This window comes from Pleurodeles waltl, chromosome 4_1, assembly GCF_031143425.1.
Source record: "Pleurodeles waltl isolate 20211129_DDA chromosome 4_1, aPleWal1.hap1.20221129, whole genome shotgun sequence".
Classification (NCBI taxonomy): domain Eukaryota; kingdom Metazoa; phylum Chordata; class Amphibia; order Caudata; family Salamandridae; genus Pleurodeles; species Pleurodeles waltl.
Genome location: NC_090442.1, coordinates 417,717,950 through 417,740,440, shown reverse-complemented (window position 1 = coordinate 417,740,440; position 22,491 = coordinate 417,717,950). Strand labels below are relative to the sequence as shown.

The 22,491-nt window shown below is 44.4% G+C and overlaps 1 protein-coding gene across 10 annotated transcripts in view; it reads left to right on the top strand.

Moving 5' to 3' along the window:
* UPF2 (UPF2 regulator of nonsense mediated mRNA decay) overlaps positions 1–22,491 on the top strand; it is a 765,941-nt gene that overhangs the window by 184,322 nt on the left and 559,128 nt on the right. For 6 of the 10 annotated variants that reach the window (XM_069228659.1, XM_069228658.1, XM_069228657.1 and 3 more), the window contains 3 exons: positions 13,172–13,369; positions 14,773–14,916; positions 18,973–19,076. In XM_069228659.1, coding sequence (XP_069084760.1) covers positions 13,172–13,369; positions 14,773–14,916; positions 18,973–19,076 — 446 coding nt within the window. The remainder of the gene's footprint in view (positions 1–13,171; positions 13,370–14,772; positions 14,917–18,972; positions 19,077–22,491) is intronic. The other 4 variants (XM_069228662.1, XM_069228663.1, XM_069228661.1 and 1 more) reach the window with 1 other exon arrangement.

Here is a 22,491-nt window from a genome sequence, read left to right as displayed (position 1 = left end):
CCTTTCTAAAGCAGTCAACCACTTGTGCATGTCATCCCCACCCTTAAAAGGGGTGGGGGAGAGAATCAAAGGAATCTTCCCTGACCCTGTCCTCTTATGCTGCCACTATGAGGTTCTAACCCCAAATTCTTTCTCTCCTGCTCCATTTCTAGGACCTCTTTCTCTGTAGAGCCAGCTGCTGTTGTTTCAACTTGAGCTTGGCATGCTCAAGTCTCAGCAAACGGAACCCTCTATATACGGGTACCTCATCAGAGCTAGAGTGGATGGAGCCCACAGCAGGACCTGAGGCAGGGGAATCTGAGGATGAGGCAGATTCACTCCTCTTGGGGACTCTTTTCTAACACTGGGGGAGTAAATGTGTCCTACTTCTAGGATATTCTCTTGTGCTACCAATATAACTCCCTGCAGTGTCTAGATTTTCCCCAGCACCCTCATTGTCCTGCCCAGTGTGGTCAGAAGAAATACCTGGTACCACCTTTTTCAACACTGGGAGTTCACCCTCATCATCTAATTCTTTATCCCTATCAGGAATCTGTGTGTCATCCTGCATAAGGAGGTTCAGGAGAATTGTTTTGTTAGGGTTTTTTGCTGTATTAAGTTTTCTAGCTGTACAGAGGGCCCTGAGTTCCTTGAATATTAGGCCCTCATACCTAGACTCCTGAGTCTGAGCAGCTCCCTCGATTGTAGACATGGTGCAAGAGTAGTATGTGTGCTACACTTACCTACTCTTAAGTCTCTCACATTTTTTAAAAGGCTTGGAGAAAGGGCTATGCTAAACCCCTGACTATACAGGCAAAAAGCTTAGGATTTCCTGCAGTTACCAGTGCAGTGTGTAACCAGTGATTAGTGTTGATATTTCTTTTGAGAAGTCATTGATGACCAAGTGGAAAAGCAATGTAAGTGCCTTATCCCACTGCTCCCTCCACTGTAGGAGGCTGGCTCAGTTTATGATGTACACTTATGGTGTGGCACCATATACTGAGTCCAGGCAACCCCTAGTGTCTGGATAGCAGAATCTCTCTGAGGCGAGCAGCTAAAGCTTATCTAGGAGGAATGTAAAGTCCTTGCAATACCACAGTAGTCAGATAATAACTTAGTCACAAGAAAGAACCACACAAGTGTTGCAAAAATAAAGGATACTTTATTACAGCACTAGGTCTGACCTAACATTGGTATAGCTCCCTCTGGAGATATCACATACAATTGTACACATAAAATAAATAGAAATATATAGGGCCTTAGAGGAGGGTCAAACTATATTCTAAAAAAGTGGAATATGAAAGTGGGACTCCAGCGAAAGTAAAAGTGGTGATTAGCTAGGGCCTGGGGCCAGTTAGGAACACCAGAGGTAAGTACAGTAGGTGACCTCATCAACCAGGAGTAAGTCAGTTATCCACTCAGTTCTCCCATAGATTAACACAGTGTAGTGGTTGAAGTTTCTGGAATTTAGGATCCTTCCCAGCGGACCCCGAGGAAACCAGAAGGCAACAGAATGGATGGAGAGTGCCCCTACCCCAGGATACCCAGAAGACAGGAGTACCTACCCCAGGGACCTGAATGCAGAGGGGAGAATGGACTCTCTCTAAAGACTGTGGATGCCTTGGATTGCCGAGCTGCTGTCACGACCTGCAGACCAGGCTGTTAAAACTCAAGGACGGTTTCCAGGCGTGGAGGTCCTGCAGAGGAAGAGGACAGAGTCCAGCACCCAATTAGGTGCCCAGGTGGCAATGCCTGCCCTCCTGAAGAGGAGATTCCTTCAAGTCGGTGGAAGAAGTAGTCCAGCTGTGGGGTCCAGGAGTCGATGAAGATCCCAGGAGTCACCTACAAGATGTCCCTTGACGATGGCTGGATTACAGGAGGGTCAGTGACCAGCCAGGTCACCAACAAGCACTGGGCAGTACAAATAAGCACAAAGGAGAGGTTTGCAACGTTATGGGGATAAGCAAGGTCCAGGAGACTCTACCCAGGCGGGTGAGTCAGAGCTGGCCCTCAGCACACAGGAAGGCTAACAGAAGTCAGCTGAGCCCCCACAAGTGACCCATAGGCGCCGGACACAGAGAAGCACAAGGAGGCCTTGCCAGCTCATCAAAACAGGAGTCCCATGAGCTACAGGACAGGAGCTGATCTTCGGTGTGCAGAGTGCTGAAGTCCGAGGCTTCTTGGAGGTGGAAGATTTCCTGGTGGAAGGCTCGAACAAGCTTTAGCTTTGCAATAGTCGAGGTGCACAGGGGTGCCAGTCCAGTGGCAGGAGCAAGGGCCTACAGTCTCCTAACTTGGATAGAAGACAAGCAGAACCCGAAGGAGGCCACAGACTCACCACCTGTGAAGCAGGATCTACGGGTATCCAGAGACAGCAGACCCCAACAACCGGTCAACAATGCCTTGAGGTGCCTGCGGTTGCAGGACAGTGACTCCTTCGCTCCAATGGAGATTCCTTTGTCTTTCCTGGTGCAAACAAAGTCCTTGTGAGCCAGGAGGATGCACAGCCTTGGATGTGAGGGGGTCAGGGATGTCTCCTACCTGACCTAACCGCCTAGATGCTGTCAGGGGGCTCTGCACATGATTTTTTTCAGGATGGCAGAATCAAGTGGCCGCCTACCAGAGCTATGGGCACCTGCCTGGGGTTTACTTCCCTGTCCTTTGTGTAGTTTAGTGCCCGAGGGGGATCTAGGGGTGCCTGAACTGGTGCAAACTGGATTATGTATGGGGAGGGCACCAATTCTCCCCTTCGAAGCAGGTTGGTGGTGCTCAGAGGCCACCCCATCTCAGCCCTTAGACACCTAATACACAAGGAGAGGTGGTTACACCCCTCCCTTGCAGGAAATCCTTTGTTCTGCTCCTCCGGCCTGAGCCTGGCTCATCAGGAGGAGGACAGAATCGTGTCTGGGGTCAGCAGCAGCATGGGCTGGTAGCTGGAATCCGTAAGGCTGCACAGACAGAACTGGGGGATCCCCTAGGGGACCCCCAGAGTACATGGCATCATTCTGCTAACAATGGAATTAGTGTAGTTGCATGATTCCAACTTTTGTGATAACAGACATGCCTAGGTTCGGAGTAGCCATTATGTAGTTGGACCAGTCGTGTAGACCAGTGTCCACTACATACCTTAAGATGGCTTCCCCACACTTAGAGTCCCAGAACTGGCCCTGGGTCTGCAGGGGTACCCTGCTCATGCAGGGTGTAGGAAAGTGCCTTCTTTCTTGGCATTGTTACCCCAATTTTCTGCCTGTTGTCAGTGTGTTTGACTGTGTTCACTGAGATCCTGCTAACCAGGACCCCAGTGATTATGCTCTCTCCTCTACATTTGGTTGCTACTAACCAAAGAGTATGGTATCCCGAGCTTCTGAGCATGGCCATCAATCCTCCAATCAGGCTGCCGCTTCGGGTGTATCTTCTGTTGCAACAGCAGGGACAGTTCTCCACCGAACCTCTCCAGTCTCTGTCTCTTTGCATGGAGATCGAGTGGCGGCAGTTGACAGCTTTCAACCTTCCGCCCGAAGTCTGCAATGTTATCTTGGCAGCTAGGCGTCCCTCCTCCAAAATGGTATATGGCTGTTGTTGGAATTAATTTGTGGCATGGTGTACAGGAAAGTCTGTGGATCCCCTTTCTGTGCATCTATCTGAGGTTCTACTGTGCATCCTCTCTCTTGCCCAGCAGGGCTCTGCTTCGGGCACCCTTGAAGGATACCTGTCTGGCATCTCTGCCTTTCACAGACTGCCAAATCAACCCTCCTTATACAAATTTCCCATTGTTGGAAGGTTTCTTAAGGGTTTCACCCACATGTTTCCACCTAAGCCGTTCATAATGCCCCAGTGGGATTTGAGCCTGGTACTTGCATAACTTATGTGTGCTCCTTTTGAGCCACTACTTAATTGTCCTGTGCGTCGCCTCACCTTGAAATCTGCTTTCCTTATTGCATCACCTCTGCCAGCAAAGTGAATAAGCTACAAGCTCTTTCTTCTAAGCCACCATTTCTATCTTTATATCCTGACAAAGTGGTGCCTTGTACCAGGGCCTCTTTCCTCCTTAAAGTGGTCACGCCCTTTCTTATAGGCCAATCTGTCACATCACTTTGCCTACTTTTTACGCACCCCTATATACTTCTCATGAAGATGCAAAACTCCACAGTCAGGATCCAAGCAGAGTGTTGGTGTTCTGCTTCAATGATACAAAAGATTTTCTGCGTGGACAATCAAATCTTTGTAGGTTATGTGGGTGCGAAGAGGGACGGGCTGTGCAGAAGCAGACCATCTCTTGATGGATTGTCCTGTGCGTTATGATGTGCTGCACTTTGGCAAAGAGACAACCCCCTGAGGGTTTGCATGCTTATACCAACAGAGTGACAAAGCATTACTGCCTGGACGGTCAGATCTGCAGAGACAGCTACTTTGGCCATTCAGTCCTACAGGACTTTCTAGTTTGATCTTGGTTTGCAGCCCACTGCCGAGGATGGTATTGGTTTAGTATCTATTCGAAGGTAAGGAATCTGCAACTAAAAGTCTTTATCAGATGAACAAGTTACTTACCTTTAGTTAACAAATTATCTGGTAGAGACATATTCTAGTTGCAGATTCCTTACTGACCCACCCATCCTCCTCCCCGCTTTTCAAACTGATTTCTAGGGACAGGGACTCCCTTTTCAGCGCCCTAGCTCTGGAACACCAATGTCAGTGTTCTTCATGGCTCTGCGCTACTGGTGTGGAAAGTCTTTTAAAAAAACTTGATGCAGCATGCTGGGGTGGCACCTATAGATGACTGCAACGTCCTCACAGCGAGCATGACACAGGCGGCGCACACAAAGTCGACTGACGACGTGCAAGGGTACTGCTTGAAGATAAGTCTCTGGATCCAGTGTGGAGCCTGGGGGGAAAATCTAAGGAATCTGCAACTAGATTATGTCTTTACCAGATAATTCGTACTGAAGGTAAGTAAATTGTTTGTTAAGCATAGTTGTCATTTGGTCTACTTGTGAGGTATGCAAATAGAGTTTATTTGTTGATGCAATGCTCTTCTGCATATGAAGAATAAGCGTTTTCAAATCTGGATTTTCATTACCTGCTGTGGATTCTTGTGCTGACCCTGCTCTCTTGGATGAGGGAGCCCTCCTGGAGTGTCTGGTGTCAAACAAGAGCTTAGCTTGCACAGGTTTGAATTTTCCCATCTCATGCTCACCAAGCAAGCTACCTGTGATGGCGTCAACCACCCTCTAGAATTATATACTAGCAGGAGGGCCACCTGGGGGTCGCTTCTGCACTGGAGGTCGGATCCTTCAGGTCCTGGGGGCTGCGGGTGCAGTGTCTGTACCAGGCGTCGGGTTCTTAGAAGCAGGCAATCGCGGTCAGGGGGAGCCTCTGGATTCCCTCTGCAGGCGTCGCTGGGGGGAGGGGGGTTAGGGGGGTCAACTTTGGCTACTCACAGGGTCGCAGTCGCCGTGGAGTCCTCCCTGTAGTGTTGTTTCTCCGCAGGTCGAGCTGGGGGCGTCGGGTGCAGAGTGGAAAGTCTCACGCTTCCTGCGGGAAACGTGCAGTCCTTTAAAAGTTGTTTCTTTGTTGCAAAGTTTTAGTTTCTTTGGAGCAGAGCCACTGTCCTCGGGAGTTCTTGGTCCTTTTAAATGCAGGGTAGTCCTCTGAGGCTTCAGAGGTCGCTGGACCCTGGGGAATGCGTCGCTGTTGCAGTTTTTCTTTAAGTGGGGAGACAGGCCGGTAGGACTGGGACCAAAGCAGTTGGTGTCTCCGCCTTCTCTGCAGGGCTTCAGGTCAGCAGTCCTTCTTCGTCTTCAGGTTGCAGGAATCTAATTACTTAGGTTCTGGGAGCCCCTAAATACTCGATTTAGGGGTGTGTTTAGGTCTGGGGGGTTAGTAGCCAATGGCTACTAGCCCTGAGGTGGCTACACCCTCTTTGTGCCTCCTCCCTGAGGGGAGGGGGGCACATCCCTAATCCTATTGGGGGAATCCTCCATCTGCTAAATGGAGGATTTCTAAAAGTCAGAGTCACCTCACCTCAGGACACCTTAGGGGCTGTCCTGACTGGCCAGTGACGACTCCTTGTTTTTCTCATTATCTCCTCTGGCCTTGCCGCCAAAAGTGGGGCTGTGGCCAGAGGGGGCGGGCAACTCCACTAGCTGGAGTGCCCTGGGGTGCTGTAACAAAGGGGGTGAGCCTTTGAGGCTCACCGCCAGGTGTTACAGTTCCTGCAGGGGGAGGTGTGAAGCACCTCCACCCAGTACAGGCTTTGTTACTAGCCACGGAGTGACAAAGGCACTCTCCCCATGTGGCCAGCAACATGTCTGGTGTGTGGCAGGCTGCTTAAACTAGTCATCCCACACTGGAAGTCGGGTATGGTTTCAGGGGGCATCTCTAAGATGCCCTCTGGGGTGTATTTTACAATAAAATGTACACTGGCATCAGTGTGCATTTATTGTGCTGAGAAGTTTGATACCAAACTTCCCAGTTTTTAGTGTAGCCATTATGGTGCTGTGGAGTTCGTGTTTGACAGACTCCCAGACCATATACTCTGATGGCTACCCTGCACTTACAATGTCTAAGGTTTTGCTTAGACACTGTAGGGGCATAGTGCTCATGCACCTATGCCCTCACCTATGGTATAGTGCACCCTGCCTTAGGGCTGTAAGGCCTGCTAGAGGGATGACTTATCTATGCCATAGGCAGTGTGAGGTTGGCATGGCACCCTGAGGGGAGTGCCATGTCGACTTAGTCATTTTCTCCCCACCAGCACACACAAGCTGGCAAGCAGTGTGTCTGTGCTGAGTGAGGGGTCTCCAGGGTGGCATAAGACATGCTGCAGCCCTTAGAGACCTTCCCTGGCATCAGGGCCCTGGGTACCAGGGGTACCAGTTACAAGGGACTTACCTGGATGCCAGGGTGTGCCAGTTGTGGAAACAAAGGTACAGGTTAGGGAAAGAACACTGGTGCTGGGGCCTGGTTAGCAGTCCTCAGCACACTTTCAAATCATAACTTGGCATCAGCAAAGGCAAAAAGTCAGGGGGTAACCATGCCAAGGAGGCATTTCCTTACACATACCTACTTTGATACCGCAGTCGAACAAGTCCATCAAAAGCTCAACTTCCGAACTGAATCGGCGTCCACACACTTCAGAGTCGAAGCCTCGACGTCTTGTCTCGGAGCAGAAACAACCGGCTGTATTTTCAGGCCTGAAAAAATTGCCAACTTCGGAGCCGAAAAAGTCTTCTTATTCAGAAGAACAAGGACTTTCGAGCCATCTTAAGCAGAGCTCCAAGCCATATGATGAACAGTCCTCAAAACCATCAGAATATATTTCTGAGGACACAGAAATTCAACCCTTTCTCTAAATCATGGATGAGAGACAATCAAGGATCCCTATCCATAAAGAGACTGGCAGAATAATTACTGCACCTCCTCCACAGACTAAAAGAAAGTTGGCTTTTCAGGAACATATAGGTACTGTTCCACCACCAGAAAATAATTTAAAACTGAAGGAGAAGCCATTACCTCTGCATACTTCTCCCCCTCATTCACCACAACTTTCTTTTTAACCACCACCCACTAGACCACCACCTTTGCCATCACCAACTCACAAACTTATTCTCATGGTGATACGGTTGATCCTTGGGATCTGTATGATCCAGATCCCATACCTGCTAATGACCCAGACTTATATCCTTCTAAACCTTCCCCACCGGAAGACACTACTGCATACACGCAGGTCATTTCTAGGGCAGCAGCGTTCCACTGGGTACTTATGCACAGTGAGCCTTTGAAAGAGGATTTCCTTTTTAATACCTTATCCTTAATGTAGTCACATTACCAGTGCCTCCCAATGCTGCCTGGCATGATTAAACATGCAGATGAGATATTCAGTGAGCCGGTTAAAGCTAGTGTTTTAACACCACACATTGATGAGAAATATAAGCCTTCACCTACAGACCCTGCTTATATTACCCAGCAGGTACCTAGAGACTCAGTGGTTGTCAGTGCCGCCAGAAAAAGGGCAAATAGTCAGTCGTCAGGGGATGCCCCTCCCCTGACAAAGAAAGTAGGAAATTCGATGCTGCTGACAAGAGGATAGCTACACAAGCAGCAAACCAATGGCTAACTGCAAACTCACAAGCCTTGTTAGCAAGGAATGACAGAGCCCACTGGGACAAGATGCAGAAGCTATTACAACACCTGCCAAAAGAGCATCAAAAAAGGGCTCAGCATATTGTCGAGGAAGGTCAGGCCATAAGTAATAAACAGATACGGTCTGCCCTTGATGCCGCAGATAAAGCAGCTAGAAGTGTAAATACTGATGTCACCATACGTAGACACGCATGGTTACGTACCTCTGGATTCAAGCCAGAAATACAGCAGGCAGGACTGAATATGCCTTTTGATAAACTGTTTGGTCCTGAGGTTGACACCACAATAGAAAAACTCAAGAAGGACTCTAACACTGCTAAAGCAATGGGAGCCTTATATACAACACCTTGCAGAGGCTCCTTTCGTAAGCAGCAATTTAGAGGAGGATTGAAGCCACAATCTACAGAGGCTTCTACCTCCCAGCCTAAACAAGGGCAACAGCAGCAGTACCAGAGAGGGGTTTTAGAGGCTCTTATAGAGGCCAACGCTTTAGAGCCAGTGGGAAATTCCAGGCCTCAAAACATGTCACTACCCCATAAAAACAGTGACTTATTAACCATGCCACAACCCGACACATCAGTGGGGGGCAGACTGCAACACTTCCACTCCCAATGGCAAAATATCACCACAGACCAATGGGTACTTTCAATTATCCGCAATGGTTATTGCCTAGAATTGATTTCTACCCCTCTAAACATTCCTCCAAGTTATCACAGGTTGTCCCCAGAACACAACGGCAATAGAATTAGTCCCCAAATCTCAACAAGAAACAGGGGTATGCTCACTATACTTCCTCATTCCCAAAAAGGATGGCACTCTCAGACCCATTCTAGATCTCAGACCACTAAATTTATATATCCTATCAGAACACTTTCACATGGTAACTCTGCAGGACGTCATTCCACTACTACAAAAACAAGATTACATGACTGCATTAGATCTCAAAGATGCGTATTTCCATATACCCATCCATCTCACAGAAAATACCTAAGGTTTGTGATAGCGGGAAAACATTACCAATTCTAAGTTATGCCATTCGGCATAACAGCTCCAAGAGTATTCACAAAATGTTTAGCGGTATTAGCAGCGTACCTAATAAGACAACACATACATGTCTTTCTTTGTCTAGACGATTGGCTAATAAAATCAAGCAATTTTATACAATGTCAACAGCACACTCAATACACAATAAAAACCTTACATACATTAGGGTTCACTCTCAACTACCAAAGATCCCATCTTCGTCCAGCACAGGTACAACTTTACCTAGGTGCTATTCCCAATATGCAAAAATTCTTAGCCTATCATAATACACAAAGGATACAAGCTTTACAAAATCTCATACCACAAATGCAGCCAAATCAACAATATACTGTAAGATTTATCATGAAACTATTGGGAATGATGACATCCTGCATAGCAATAGTACCTCATGCAAGACTAAACATGAGAACACTACAACAGTGCCTCTCACAGCAATGGTCTCAAGCACAGGGTCAATTGCAAGATCTAGTGTTAGACCGACAAACACACAGATCCCTTCAATGGTGGAATCTCAGCTATTTAATGAAGGGGCGGTCATTTTAAGACTCTGTGCCTCAGACCACAATAACAACAGATGCATCAATGATAGGTTGGGGAGCTCATCTCAACAACCTTACCATTCAAGGGGATTGGGATGCAAAACAGCTAAATTATCACATAAACCAATTAGAATTATTAGCTGTGTTCCTTGCCCTTCAACCACTTCTCAAACACAAGACTGTCTTGATAAAAACAAGCAATATGACGACCATATTACCTAAAGAAACAAGGCTGGACAGATTTATCTCAACTGTCCCTTCTAGCCCAAACTATATGGAAATGGACAATTCACAATCATATTCATCTACTAGCAGAATACATCCCAGGAATACACAATCAGCTAGCGGATCTCCTAAGCAGAACACATCAACAGATACACGAATTGGAGATTCACTCTCAGGTACTTCACCAGTACTTTCAAAAGTAGGAGACACCAGAAATAGATCTATTTGCAACAAGCGAAAATGCAAAATTCCCAAACTTCGAATCCAGACACCCACACCCTCTGTCCATGGGCAATGATCTATTGATCAACTGGTCAGGGGTATTTGGTTACGCTTTTCCCCCCTCTCCCACTACTTCCATTTCTGGTCAAAAAACTGTGTCAGACCTCTCTCACCATGATACTCATCACCCCCACTTGGGCACAACAGCATTGGTACACAACACTCCTAGACCTGTCAGTAGTACCTCACTAAAAACTTCCAAACAGACTGGATTTGCTAACACAAAAGAAAGGACAAATCAGACACCCAAATCCCAGTGCTCTCAACTTAGCGATTTGACTCCTGAAATCATAGAATTTGGATACTTGCAACTCCCTTTAGAATGCATGAAAGTTCTCAAGCAAGCAAGCCTAAAACTAGACAATGCTATGATAACAAATGGAAATGATTCGTTTATTACTGTCAATCTAAAAATACTGACCCGCTTTCAGCATCAATACAAGATATTGTATGCTATCTACTTCATTTACAGAAGTCAAATTTAACTTTCTCATCTATTAAAATTCATCTTACTGCAATATCAGCATATTTGCAGACTATACAACATACCTCTCTTTAGAGTCCCAGTTATCAAAGCCTTCATGGAAGGAGTAAAACATTTTATTCCACCTAGAACACCACCTGTTCCTGCTTGGAATCTGAATATTGTACTCACAAGAATAATGGGCCCAACTTTTGAACCCATGCATTCCTGAGAGATACAATTTTTTACCTGCAATGTCCCTTTCCTAGTAGCAATTACATCAATAAGAGTTAGTGAAATAATGACATTCACTCTTGAGGAACCTGTTTTCCAAGTACACAAACATAAAGTTGTACTTAGAACTAATCCAACATTTCTGCCAAAGGTTGTATCACCAATTCACATAAACCAAACAGTGGAATTGCCAGTCTTCTTCCCACAGCCAGAAAGAGCCCTTCACACTCTTGACCTTAAAAGAGCTCTAATGTATTATGTGGATAGAACAAAAGAATTTAGGGAAACTACACAGCTTTTATTTGCCTTTCAACAACCACATACAGGTAATCCTAGCTCTGAACAAGGATTAGCTAGATGGATTGTTAAATGTATTCAAACATGTTACATTAAGGCAAAAAGACAACTTTTAATCCCACCTAAAGCTCATTCCACTATGAGGTGCATCTATGGCATTTTTAGGAAACATACCAATTGCAGACATATGCAAAGCTTGCGACATGGTCTACACCACATACATTTACAAAGCATTACTGTGTAGATGTATTTTCAAAGCAACAGGCCAATGTTGGTCAAGCTGTCTTAAGAACATTATTTCAAACAACTCCAATTCCTACAGGCTAGCCACCGCATTGTTTGGGGAGAGTAACTGCTTTGCAGTCTTTGCATAGCATGTGTATCTGCAGATACACATGCCATTGAACGGAAAATGTCACTTACCCAGTGTACATCTGTTCGTGGCATGTAGTGCTGCAGATTCACATGCACCCTCCCTCCTCCCCCGAAGCCTGTAGCCGTTGCAGTTTTCTTATTTATACATATGTGTATACATTTACATTTGCATAGCCATCTATTTTTACTTACTATTTTTTATAGAACATTTATATTCTGACACTCTATCACTCCTTTCCACACGCTTTTGTGGGAAAACAGTCGAACAACGGGGTCGATGCCCCTGCGTAGTATGACCGAGAGGGGGAGTCACTCGATCCCGTGACTCCAAAAAGACTTCTTTGAAGAAAAACAACTTGTAACACTCCAAGCCCAACACTAGATTGCGGAAACAATGAATCTGCAGTGAATCTGCAGCAATACATGCCACAAACAGATGTACACTGGGTAAGTGACATTTTCCATTTTAGTACTATGTTTTTTCTTTAAAAAAATCTACCCCTAACAAATTAAAACTAGATTTAAAAAGGACACCAAATATTTGCTCACTATAAATAATTTTATATGTTTTCTCTGTTTAAATGATTGTAATGGAGAAACTTCTGTATTCTTCTCTCAGCCTATTCTTTCCCCCTTCTCCATTCCACGCATCACCACTCAACCCAAGCCATCTTTGCAAAGAATTTTTGTTTTCACAGTGAGAACCCATTGTTTCCACTCTAAACTTATCTTCCATTTTCTTTTCCTTCGAATTCTCCACATCAGCCACACTCTCCACATAAAGCTTTAGGTTGCACAGTGATAAGAATTAGTAGGTGTGTGAGAATTATCACAACCTGGCCAATTTCACGAACTAAATTCTGTCTGTTCAAAACTAGCACAATTTATTCTAAGAAAAGGCCCATAAAAAGAGGGAAAACATGCTGATTTCAGTGGGTTAACTCAAATTTGACAGATTATATGTCACATTTTAAGCTGAAAATATCAGAATACAGAGTATATACTACCCTTGTTTAAGTGATTACCTTAGGGCAGTGGTCTTCAAACTTTTGAAAACCATGCACCCTCCCATGTTAAAACCCAAAATGGGCTTGTAGAGTGGCATATTTTCTCACAGTTATTTTGTAAAATGTTCAGTGCAAAGATTGGATATATAGTGAGATATCTCCCTTAAATATAACTGCAGTTAAATATATAGTTAAATATACATTTACCAGCATTGTCTTGGTAGCCAGGTCTCTCAAAAAGCATTTTACCAGAAATAGGATTACTTAAAGCTCCCGACCCTAACATTGGTACCGACTCCCTGGCTGTGTCCTATGAAAATGGTGTTTCATGATTGTGACGCATATGCCACTCTGCCTTACTTGTAATGAGGATCTTATTCTGGATAATCATAAACGTAAACTTGAAAAAATCCTATGTTTCTTTTTTTCTTTCATCTTGTACATGTTTCTGGTTTCACAGAACCTCAGCACTGATATGATTGTTCCATAGCATTTTGTGCTATTGTGTATGCATAAATGTTTTGAGATAAAATTGAAACTTATAGTGAAGTTACAACATTCTAGTAAATACTGTGTATTTCCAGACCATGGACCTGGCATTGACATTTTCACCCCTGGGAAACCTGGAGAGTGTGAACTGGAAGGAGGTATATGGGAAGATGAAGATGCTCGCAATTTCTATGAGAACATGGTGGATTTAAAGGCTTTTGTCCCTGCTATTTTGTTTAAAGATAATGAAAAAGGTACTCAAATCAAAGACTCCAACAAAGATGATTCAAGAGGTGGGTTTTTTTTTATTTTGATATCTCCTAATTCTGTCTTGATGTCTGTTATATTCTCAAGTAAATTTTTTGTTCAGTAGATCACGTTAGGGGTCAGAATTTTATCGATTGGCAGTAGTCCTTGTTTCATTATGTTCTAGTGAACCGTTTAGTATCTGGGGTTGTAGTAGTCTTCCGGTAGGAGCCGGCGAATGGTATGGTAAGATCAGAGGCATATTTCAAATTTCTAAATCTGAAAACTAGCTGCTGTAGCTCCATGACTTGGGAATGCAGGTTGCCTCTAGAATAGGAGTTTCCATAACCAAGCTTGGAATGTATTCGTGCTCCAGCATTAGAAACTGAATGTCTGCTTGCAGCTGAACAGATACATGTTAGCATATGACAGGATACAGCAAGTAACTGAGTAGGAAAAGGTTGAGTCTTAAGTCAAAAGTATTGCTTAGTTAGTGATTATAATACATAATTGATTTCTGTGGATGTGCTGTTAATTAGAGATACAGATATGCCACCATGTTCCTGTGACGATAGAGGGAAATTAGCATCTGCTGAAAATACTGTGAAGGAGTAAATGCAGACCAAATTAGTATAAAAATAAACCATTCTAATAAGTTTCATTAACAGAATTGCACCTACTCAATCATCTTAAAGCACAATTTAACAATCATGCCTCCTCACAGTACTCCTAATGATTATACCAAATTAATCCACTTTACAGTGATTTGTGTTCATCAAAATAAGTGTAGCTTATGAAACAAAGGAAACAAAATCATAAATCATCCCTGTGGTGCTCCTTGAAGTTCTGTTTGAAATCTCATTCAGCAGCTAGAAGTGATCTCTTGCCTCTTTAGCCATTCATCATGTTGGAGAAATAAGGACATTACACACCCTATTAGTCGAAATAAAAAATGAGTCCTATTTGATTAATCTTCTGAATGAAACAATCCGTACGTAAACCCCAGTTTAGTTTTTTTGCCCATATGCCATCGTTCTAATAACCATTAATAGCAAAGATTAGTGATCATGTGAGATTATGAACTATACTTGCAGACCATCAACTTAAAACATCCACTGTTATAAAAAAAAAAGGCTGAGTGGGCCAGTCCACCACAAAAAGGGGAAATGGTACGGATCCTACCTACACAACCAGCTTTCATTCTGTTAGTATAATTGCTGAATTATGAGGGTTAAAATTGGCATACACTCGCATCCCCTCAAGCTCTCTCCCTTGCATTAACTTAATTCCTTGCCACAATAATATTTACTTGTGAACATTTTGTCAAAACCTGTGGTGAAGTATTTCGTCGTCTTCACCCCACCCCTACCTCCACCCCCAAAACCATGCATTTTCTACTTTGTGGTTGCTTAGTACAAGTATATTTACTGAACACTCCAACTTTTTTCAGCAGATTTAAAAGACATTAATGATAAGGAAGTTGCAACTGAGGAGTTGGAATTGGAACTTGAGACTCTGGATATTAACGATGATGCCTTGGAATTAGAAGTAGATGAAGCTGAAGACCTTACCAAAAAACTTCTTGATGAACAAGGTAAAACATAATCTTTGTGCCTACACGTATGTGCTCTTTATGTATATTTCCTTAGTTTATTGCTTTGTCATCTTCGACAGGCGGTGTAAACACATTCTTTTTATGTATTTTTAGGGGACACTTGATATCTTTTGCCCAATTCAGCTTCTGATTTTCTCACCCTCAAACAGACTGTTGCATAATCAGATTATTTTTTATTTTAGATCTGTATCAGCCTTCTTACAGGAGGAGATGCTCATAGGCTCGGTGATTAGCTCTTGTTTTAATGGGATTTCATTATCTACAGTTGCAGACAGTGGGTCATTGTGTAGCTTATGTTTCTGGGAGACTGCTGCACTCGAAATCATCAAAAACTGTCTCTCACACTCTTTAAGTGTGGACAAAGTTGCATAATTTTTCTAAATAAATTGTGCATAATATATAACAGTGGTGCAAAATTACTCTTTTAGCTTGAAGTGTAGTTTTCAGCCATCTCTTAGGAATTTTGTCATACGCGGGCCCACTTAGGTTAAAAGCAGTCTTACAAATACCAGCAGGAGACAGGTTTGAACAAAAACTTTCTGTTGGCGTGGTATTTTCCGCACAAACTAGTATCTTGCAGGGTGAAAAAATTGCATAGTGTGAAATTTCTAGAAATTTTGGAAACTATGTGTCTTCTATCATTTGTGTATTACATGACTTTCACCAGCGTAATTAAACTTCCTCCGAGATCTACTCCTAAAACCCATAACTTTTGATGACTGTTTGCTTCTTGTCTGTCCCTGCCTTCCCTGTGTCAATCCAGCCTAAAGCCTTTCCTGCTCTCTCCTGGATAATAGAGGGACGGCTCTCTTTGTGCAAAAACAAAGCAGCAGCAGCAGAGCTTAAGGGAGGCAAAAAGTTTTTTTAATTTGTTACTCTTTGTCTTCACCAAGGTAAATTTAGTACTAAACATTCTTCCAAAACCTGCTGCAAAATTAAATTTTACTTTTACATGACCTGGTTAGTTTACTGCCAGTACAGCCCATATGTGAATAGGGTCACTACTTTCAACGTAAGGAAGCCTGTTTATATCTAAAATTACGTCTTGGTTGTCATTTTGGGTGCATGGTTTTCTCCTCTTTCCCAGTAGCAAGCCTTATATGGTGATATTGCCATTAGGCCCTTGGTGTTAGCCCCCAGCTTGTTAATCTGAACTAGCTTTTGAATTGACTCTGACTTGCATTTTTGAATTTGTGAATCAGAACCAAGGCTTAGAAACCTCTGCTGTTGGGTCTAGTTAATTGTTAGGTTCGGGACCCTTCTATCTTGTTATGAAGGCTTGGAATCCGTATTGGTATTTTTTTTCTTGATCACTATATTTGTGTAAGCAAAATGGAAGACATGATGGACTTAATTTATAAAAGACACCAGAGCTGCCTTTGGCCTCTAAAAGGGGAAGGCTCCTATTTTTTGGTGTATCTAAAAATGTTGGAACAGCTTCTCTTTGTCTGAGATTCTTACATTTTCTCCAACATTGCAACTATAATACATTCACAAACTTAATTTATTCCCTGTTGTTGGTGTGGGAATAACACAGCTACTTTTAACAGCTGTATGAGAGCATCTAAAAGGCTTTGAAAAGTGTCGCTGTTGTTGCACCCTTCCCCTCATTGGGAAAAGAATCAAACTGTTGTTAGTGAGCCCAGGGTGAATCAGATGCCACCTTTCCCAGATGTCTCTAGCTCTTACTACCACACATTGTGGCAGAAAGGAAGTCTGAGTTATGTTGAATGTGCAGACATGTATGTCTTCTTTCTCTTGTGTTTCGACTATTTTAACTTCATTTTTACCCTGTTTGACCTGGTTTTAAACTTCTCTTAGTCCTGGATCTGGTTTGTAACTGGGAAATAAGGAGTCGTCCCCATGAAAAGCCTCTTTAAGGCCTATGTTCCATGTAAAAAAAAAAGAAAGTTGTAGATGGCGTTGTTCTGCTCCGTATGGTGTTGTCTGAGCCAGAACTAAACTTTGCAGTGGTTATATAGGTGTTCACCCAGATGCGCTGACGCCAGTTCTTTTCTTTCCGAGCCAGCCCGCGCAGATCTGGAGAAGAGCTAGCCCTAGTCAGTTTTTTGACGTTTTGGCGAGTGCTTTTTGAGGTTTTCCGCCTGGTGTGGCAGGATGGTCATCGAAGGAGGCCTGTATCAAGCCCTGCGGTGCCTGTCATTATCCAATGTCGAGAACAAACCAGCATCTTGTATGTCTTTGGTGCCTTGAGCGCGAACATGACCCCAAGGTCTGTTCTGACTGCCGTACCATGATCCTGAAGGCCTTGCGGGAGAGATTCCTCAAGCTTCTGGCTGCTTGGCGTGTGTGACGCTACGACAATCGAGGTCCTGGTCACGAAGAAGGTCCTAGGAGCGGTTGTGGAGTCAGACATCTTCGTCGCACTCCAAGTCGTCGGGCCACTCGGGTAGGTCCCACCACAAGAAGTTGTCGAAGAGGTCTTTGACTTCTCCACGTCTGTCCGCTGACGAGAAGTGGGAACATTTGCATTTGAGGCCTCGCTCTGTGGTAGAACCTGGACCTGGGCCGTCTCCACACCTCCCTGATTTTTCCGGGAGCTGGAGGGGCCCCTGCCCAACTTAATTCGGTGAGACCAGGCTGCCAAAAAGCTTTTGATGACCATGTGCTCTGTTCGCATTTTTAGAAGCAGTGATTACTCGCATCACTGTAAGTCACCCCAATGGTAGGCTCTTTCAACCCAAAGGGAAAGGTGTGGATCCTGTGTGTGAGGACACCCCTGCATAAGCAGAGGTGCCCTATGAACAACAGTTCCAATGCACTGGACTTCATAAGAGTGGGGAAGCCATTTTACCCATGTACTGGCTACAGGTGTGGTCCAGCTACATAATGGTGTCTCCAAACCTAGGCATGTTTGGTATCAAACATGTGAGAATCATACCCAATACTGGTACAAGTATTGATGGCATGATTCCATGCACTCTTGGGGCTCCTTAGAGGACCCCCCCCAATATTTGTCCTACCAGTCTTCCAGGGCTTGTGAGCAGCCCACGCTGCTGCAGCCCCTCAGACATGACTCTGCCCTCCTGCTGCTTCACCAGCTCAAGCGCGGGAAGGCAGAACAAAGAATTTCCTGTTGGAGAGGGGTGTGCAACCTCCTCTCCCTTGGAAATAGGTGTCACAAGGCTGGGGATGAGTAGCCTCCCCATGCCACCGGTTTGCTTTCAAAGGCACATTTGGTGCCCACCTTACATAACCCAGTTTGCACCAGTCCAGTGACCCCCAGTCCCTGCTCTGGTGCAAAAATGTACAAAGGAAAAGGGAGTGACCTCTCCCCTGTCCATCACCATCCCAGGAGTGGTGCCCAGTGCTCCTTCAGGTGGCCACTTGATTCTACCATCTTCAAAACAAGATGGGCTAACTATTAGGAAATAGAAAATAATATATAAGGGGGCCAAATCACATACTAAAAAAGTGGAATGCGAGAATGGGTCCCCCACCAGAGTACGTTTAGTATGTGATTTGGCCCCCTTATATATTATTTGCTATTTCCTAATAGTTAGATGTGTATATTTTGTGTGTACTTACCTCCAGTAGGGGGTTTGCCTATAGTAATTGAGTTAGGTGTTCCTGTAATAAATTACCTTTATTTTTGCAACACTGTATGATTTCTTACATGTGTGATCAGTTACTGTGTGAATACTGCGGTATTGCAAATTCTTCACACTCATCCTAGATAAGTCTAGGATGCTCACCACAGCTACCGTTAGAGAGCCCTAGCTACCTAGACACTGTAACATTATCTAACAAGTGTTGCTGGGCCCAGTATAAGGTGTAACACCATAGGTGTCCACCACACACTGGGCCAGCCTCCTACAATGTGAATCGATGAAAGATTCCAATACTTGAGTACTACAGTTACAGGTAGGTAGCTTATTCCTTATTAAAACATACAGGTCAACTAGCCTGATTGATGTGGCTGTGCCGTATTGTACAAGTCTAGTCTAGTCTTAGGGCTTGATTACGTTTTTTTGTTTAACTTGAACTATTTGTTTTTACTTTTTTTGTTTCTAGAGCAAGAGGATGAAGAAGCCAGCACTGGGTCACATTTGAAGCTTATAGTAGATTCTTTCATTCAGCAGTTGCCAAACTGTGTCAATCGAGATCTTATTGATAAGGTGAAGTGAAGCATGAATTTTAATTTTCACAGTCTATTTGGAGGAAACTGGAATAAAAAGACAAGACTTCACTTGGCAGGGCAAAAGTAGGTTGAGTTATTGCAGCCGGGAGATCAGTCACCTCTGTGGAGCTGAAAAAGCTGATCTCCATGTACTGCTTTCAGGCAGCTGCTTATATAGTTGAAAAAAGTGATGACATACACAATTGTCTAAAAATGCCAATAACAGGTCAAAGAATACATGAGTTAATAATATATGTTCACATAAACATCACATCACCGTGTCCTTTAAACTTGTAACTGATTTGTGGGGGGTTTTCTGGTCTTTTTTTTGGGCAGGGGAATGTGCGCCATCTCTCCATTGTTGTGGCAGAAATTTTGTTTTTTGCTTTTTTTAAAATTGGCCTGGGCTGAGGTTAAAGGAATCCATTGTGTCTCAAAATAGAATGAAGTGTCACCCAGGGTAAAGATCTCCCAATGTTTGACAACCTCCATCCTTTTGACCTCTATCCCTCTATGGTCATTTTAGACAGGCTCAGCCGTTTACATTTGCCCACCCATAGAAGATTGCTATCAAGCATCTTGAAATAGCGGTGTGGGTTCGTGAAAAAATTACCATGTAGGGTATAGAGGGATCTAGGGAGCAATATCATTTTAGCAATAGCTAATTTCCACATAAGGGACAGTGGCAGGGTGCTCCAGAAGCATACAGAGGCCCGGAGATCCCGGACCACCCTCCCGATGTTATGTTCCAGAGAGGCCTTCTCCGTAGGTTCCAGGCGGATCTCCAGATATAGAACAACCTGAACTTGCCAGGGGAGACCCACCGATGGGAGATCCTCCAGAGAAGTGCCCACCAAGGAGCCCATCGGATAGAGTCGGGGCTTTGAGGGGTTAATCCACAGCCCAGAGATTTCTCCGAACTTCTGCATCCCCTGCAGAAGTATGGCTATGGAATAGGTGGACCGACAAAATTATATTAGGGCGTTGTCTGCATAAAGGGAGACCACATGGGTGGTCTCTCCTACAGGAACCTCCATAGACCCATTGTTGCTTGGAGGCTGGTGGCCAGGTGCTCCATCGCGATCCTTTTTTCCCTCAGATTGTGTTTATTTTTATTACTTTTTTTTTCCAAGACTTGTTATCTGATTCTGTATGCTTTAAACTAAAGTCACCTTTGTCTAACATTTTCTGAACCCCGTCTCAGTTAACAATGAGAATGGACTCTGCTTATGTAAACTCTTTCTCGTGAACTTTCACCTACATTGCATCTTTCTGGAGCCAAGGCATATATTTCTCTTTAACCACGTAACGCTCTGCATTGCTCTCCACTAATGTCTGTTATAGCATGATTCCCTTGCCTTTCACTTTCTCCTCGATAAGTCTTAAAACAAAAACATAATTATTTATCTAGTAGCTGTTTTTTGTGAAGTTTATATATAATTGGTGATTTCTGATAGAGACTTCTAACTTCAGGCTCCTCCCCCTTTGAATGATCCCCAGGCATCAAAGTGGATCCAGAAACTTTCCATTAGTACCGTCGGCTGCCGGTAGGTGCCTCCTTGCGACTCTACATTGACGCAGTTTCCAGTTCTCTTCGAAAATGACATGTAGGGCCCATGAAGGTGCCACCCCTGCTTGCTGACATCAGTTCCTTTCTTTCCACGCCATCAGACAGTGATCCTGCGCTACCTCTAATCTCTTTTGAAACCTTTTAACTCAAGAAATCACAGTGTGCAAGGGAATTGTAACGTTACTAAACTTGGATCCAGGGCTACCTCTAGTTTCTGTTGAGACCCTTTACCTCAAAATTGTCACTCTGCGCACTGGAAATGTAACCTCCGAAAATAACAGGTTTTAAATCCTTAGTGGACTGTTGCAAGCAAAGGACTGTGACAAATCACAACAGGTGTGCACGCTGTGCCTGGGGTAGAGAGACAGGGGTTGAGCTGCGACTCCAGGGACTGCTTTGATTAACCCAAGGACCAGGCAGGATCGTGAAATGATACTCTACGTCAACATCACCGCAATACTTCATGGTGTGACTGGCTTAAGTCCAAGGGTTGTTCGATCCTGGTCCAGGAGTCACTGGAGTTGATCTTAAGGTCGATCGTCAATAAGCTCCAAACTTTCGGGTAAGTCAAAGAGAAAAAAGAAAAAGTCATTGCAGGACTCTACTCATTCCGTCCACTCTCGTACTTCGGAAAAGGTGCAAGGGTGTCCCTTTCTTCTAGATCTTGCTCCTTAAGTCAGCCGATACTGCAGTTTATCCCGGCACAATCTGAGTTTCCAGGGTTGTCTGTAACACCAAAACAGTTCAAAGAGTTCCATGAGGCCATGCTCTGATACCGCAGATAATTTACAACTTCCTCTGGCACACATGTGGATCCTGAGAACGCCCTCTGCGTCAATTGAATCCTCTGAACCCGTCACTTGACCTTTCCTGGTTCCCACACGGGCTCCAGATCCACATCTGTTCCTGGAGCGTCCATGCTGATGCCATCTTTGTAAGAATCTGGCCTGGTGTGTGGTGAGCACGTATGGTGTTATCACCTTATACCAGGTCCAGGTATCCCCTGTTAATGAAGTGTAGGCAGTGTCTAGGAAGCCAGGTCTCTCTAAAGGTCGCTGTGAATGAGCAGCCATGACTTATCCAGGAGACGTGCAAAGATTATGCAGTCCCACAGCACTTGCACACATGAAAGAACCACACAGTGTTAAAAAAATAAATAAAGGTACTTTATTATAATAACACAAATACTAAAATACTGTATAGGCAATACCCCAACTAGGAGTAAGTAAACACACTAATATACACACATTAGCAATCGGTAAATAGCATAGAAAGAAATAGGCATTGGTAAATGTAATAGCAAACAGTGAGGGCCCTAAGGGACGGCTAAACCATATACTAAAACAGTAGAATGTGAACGGCAGTCCTCCACCCAAGAAAGTGGAATGAGTAGAAGGGAGCTGGAGGAACTAGGAACCCCAAGAGGGGTGTACCAGAGTGACTCCAAGCGACCAGGAGAGCAGAGGTAAGTACCTGGTTTACCCCAAAACCAACAAGAGGAATTTGGAAAACGATTGTGCAAGACCCAGACAAGAGTGGAAGATCCCAAAGGTGGATTTTGACTGAAGAGGATCTACAAAGGAAGGGAACCAAGTTCAGTTTGTGATGTAGTGTCCGGTTGTGGCAGGAGCCACTACCCACACTTCTGTGGATGCAGGACGATGTTGATGACAAAGAAAGTCAGCAGTACAGCACAGGACTTGAAGTGGAAATGCAGAAGTGAGCAAGTGATGCCCCACGTCGTCGGCCGTGATGCAGTCGGTCAGTGGTGCTGGAAAACCACCAACAAGCCTTGGTAAATTCAAGAGTCTGAGAAGAAGATTTTGCAAGGCTGAAGAGGACC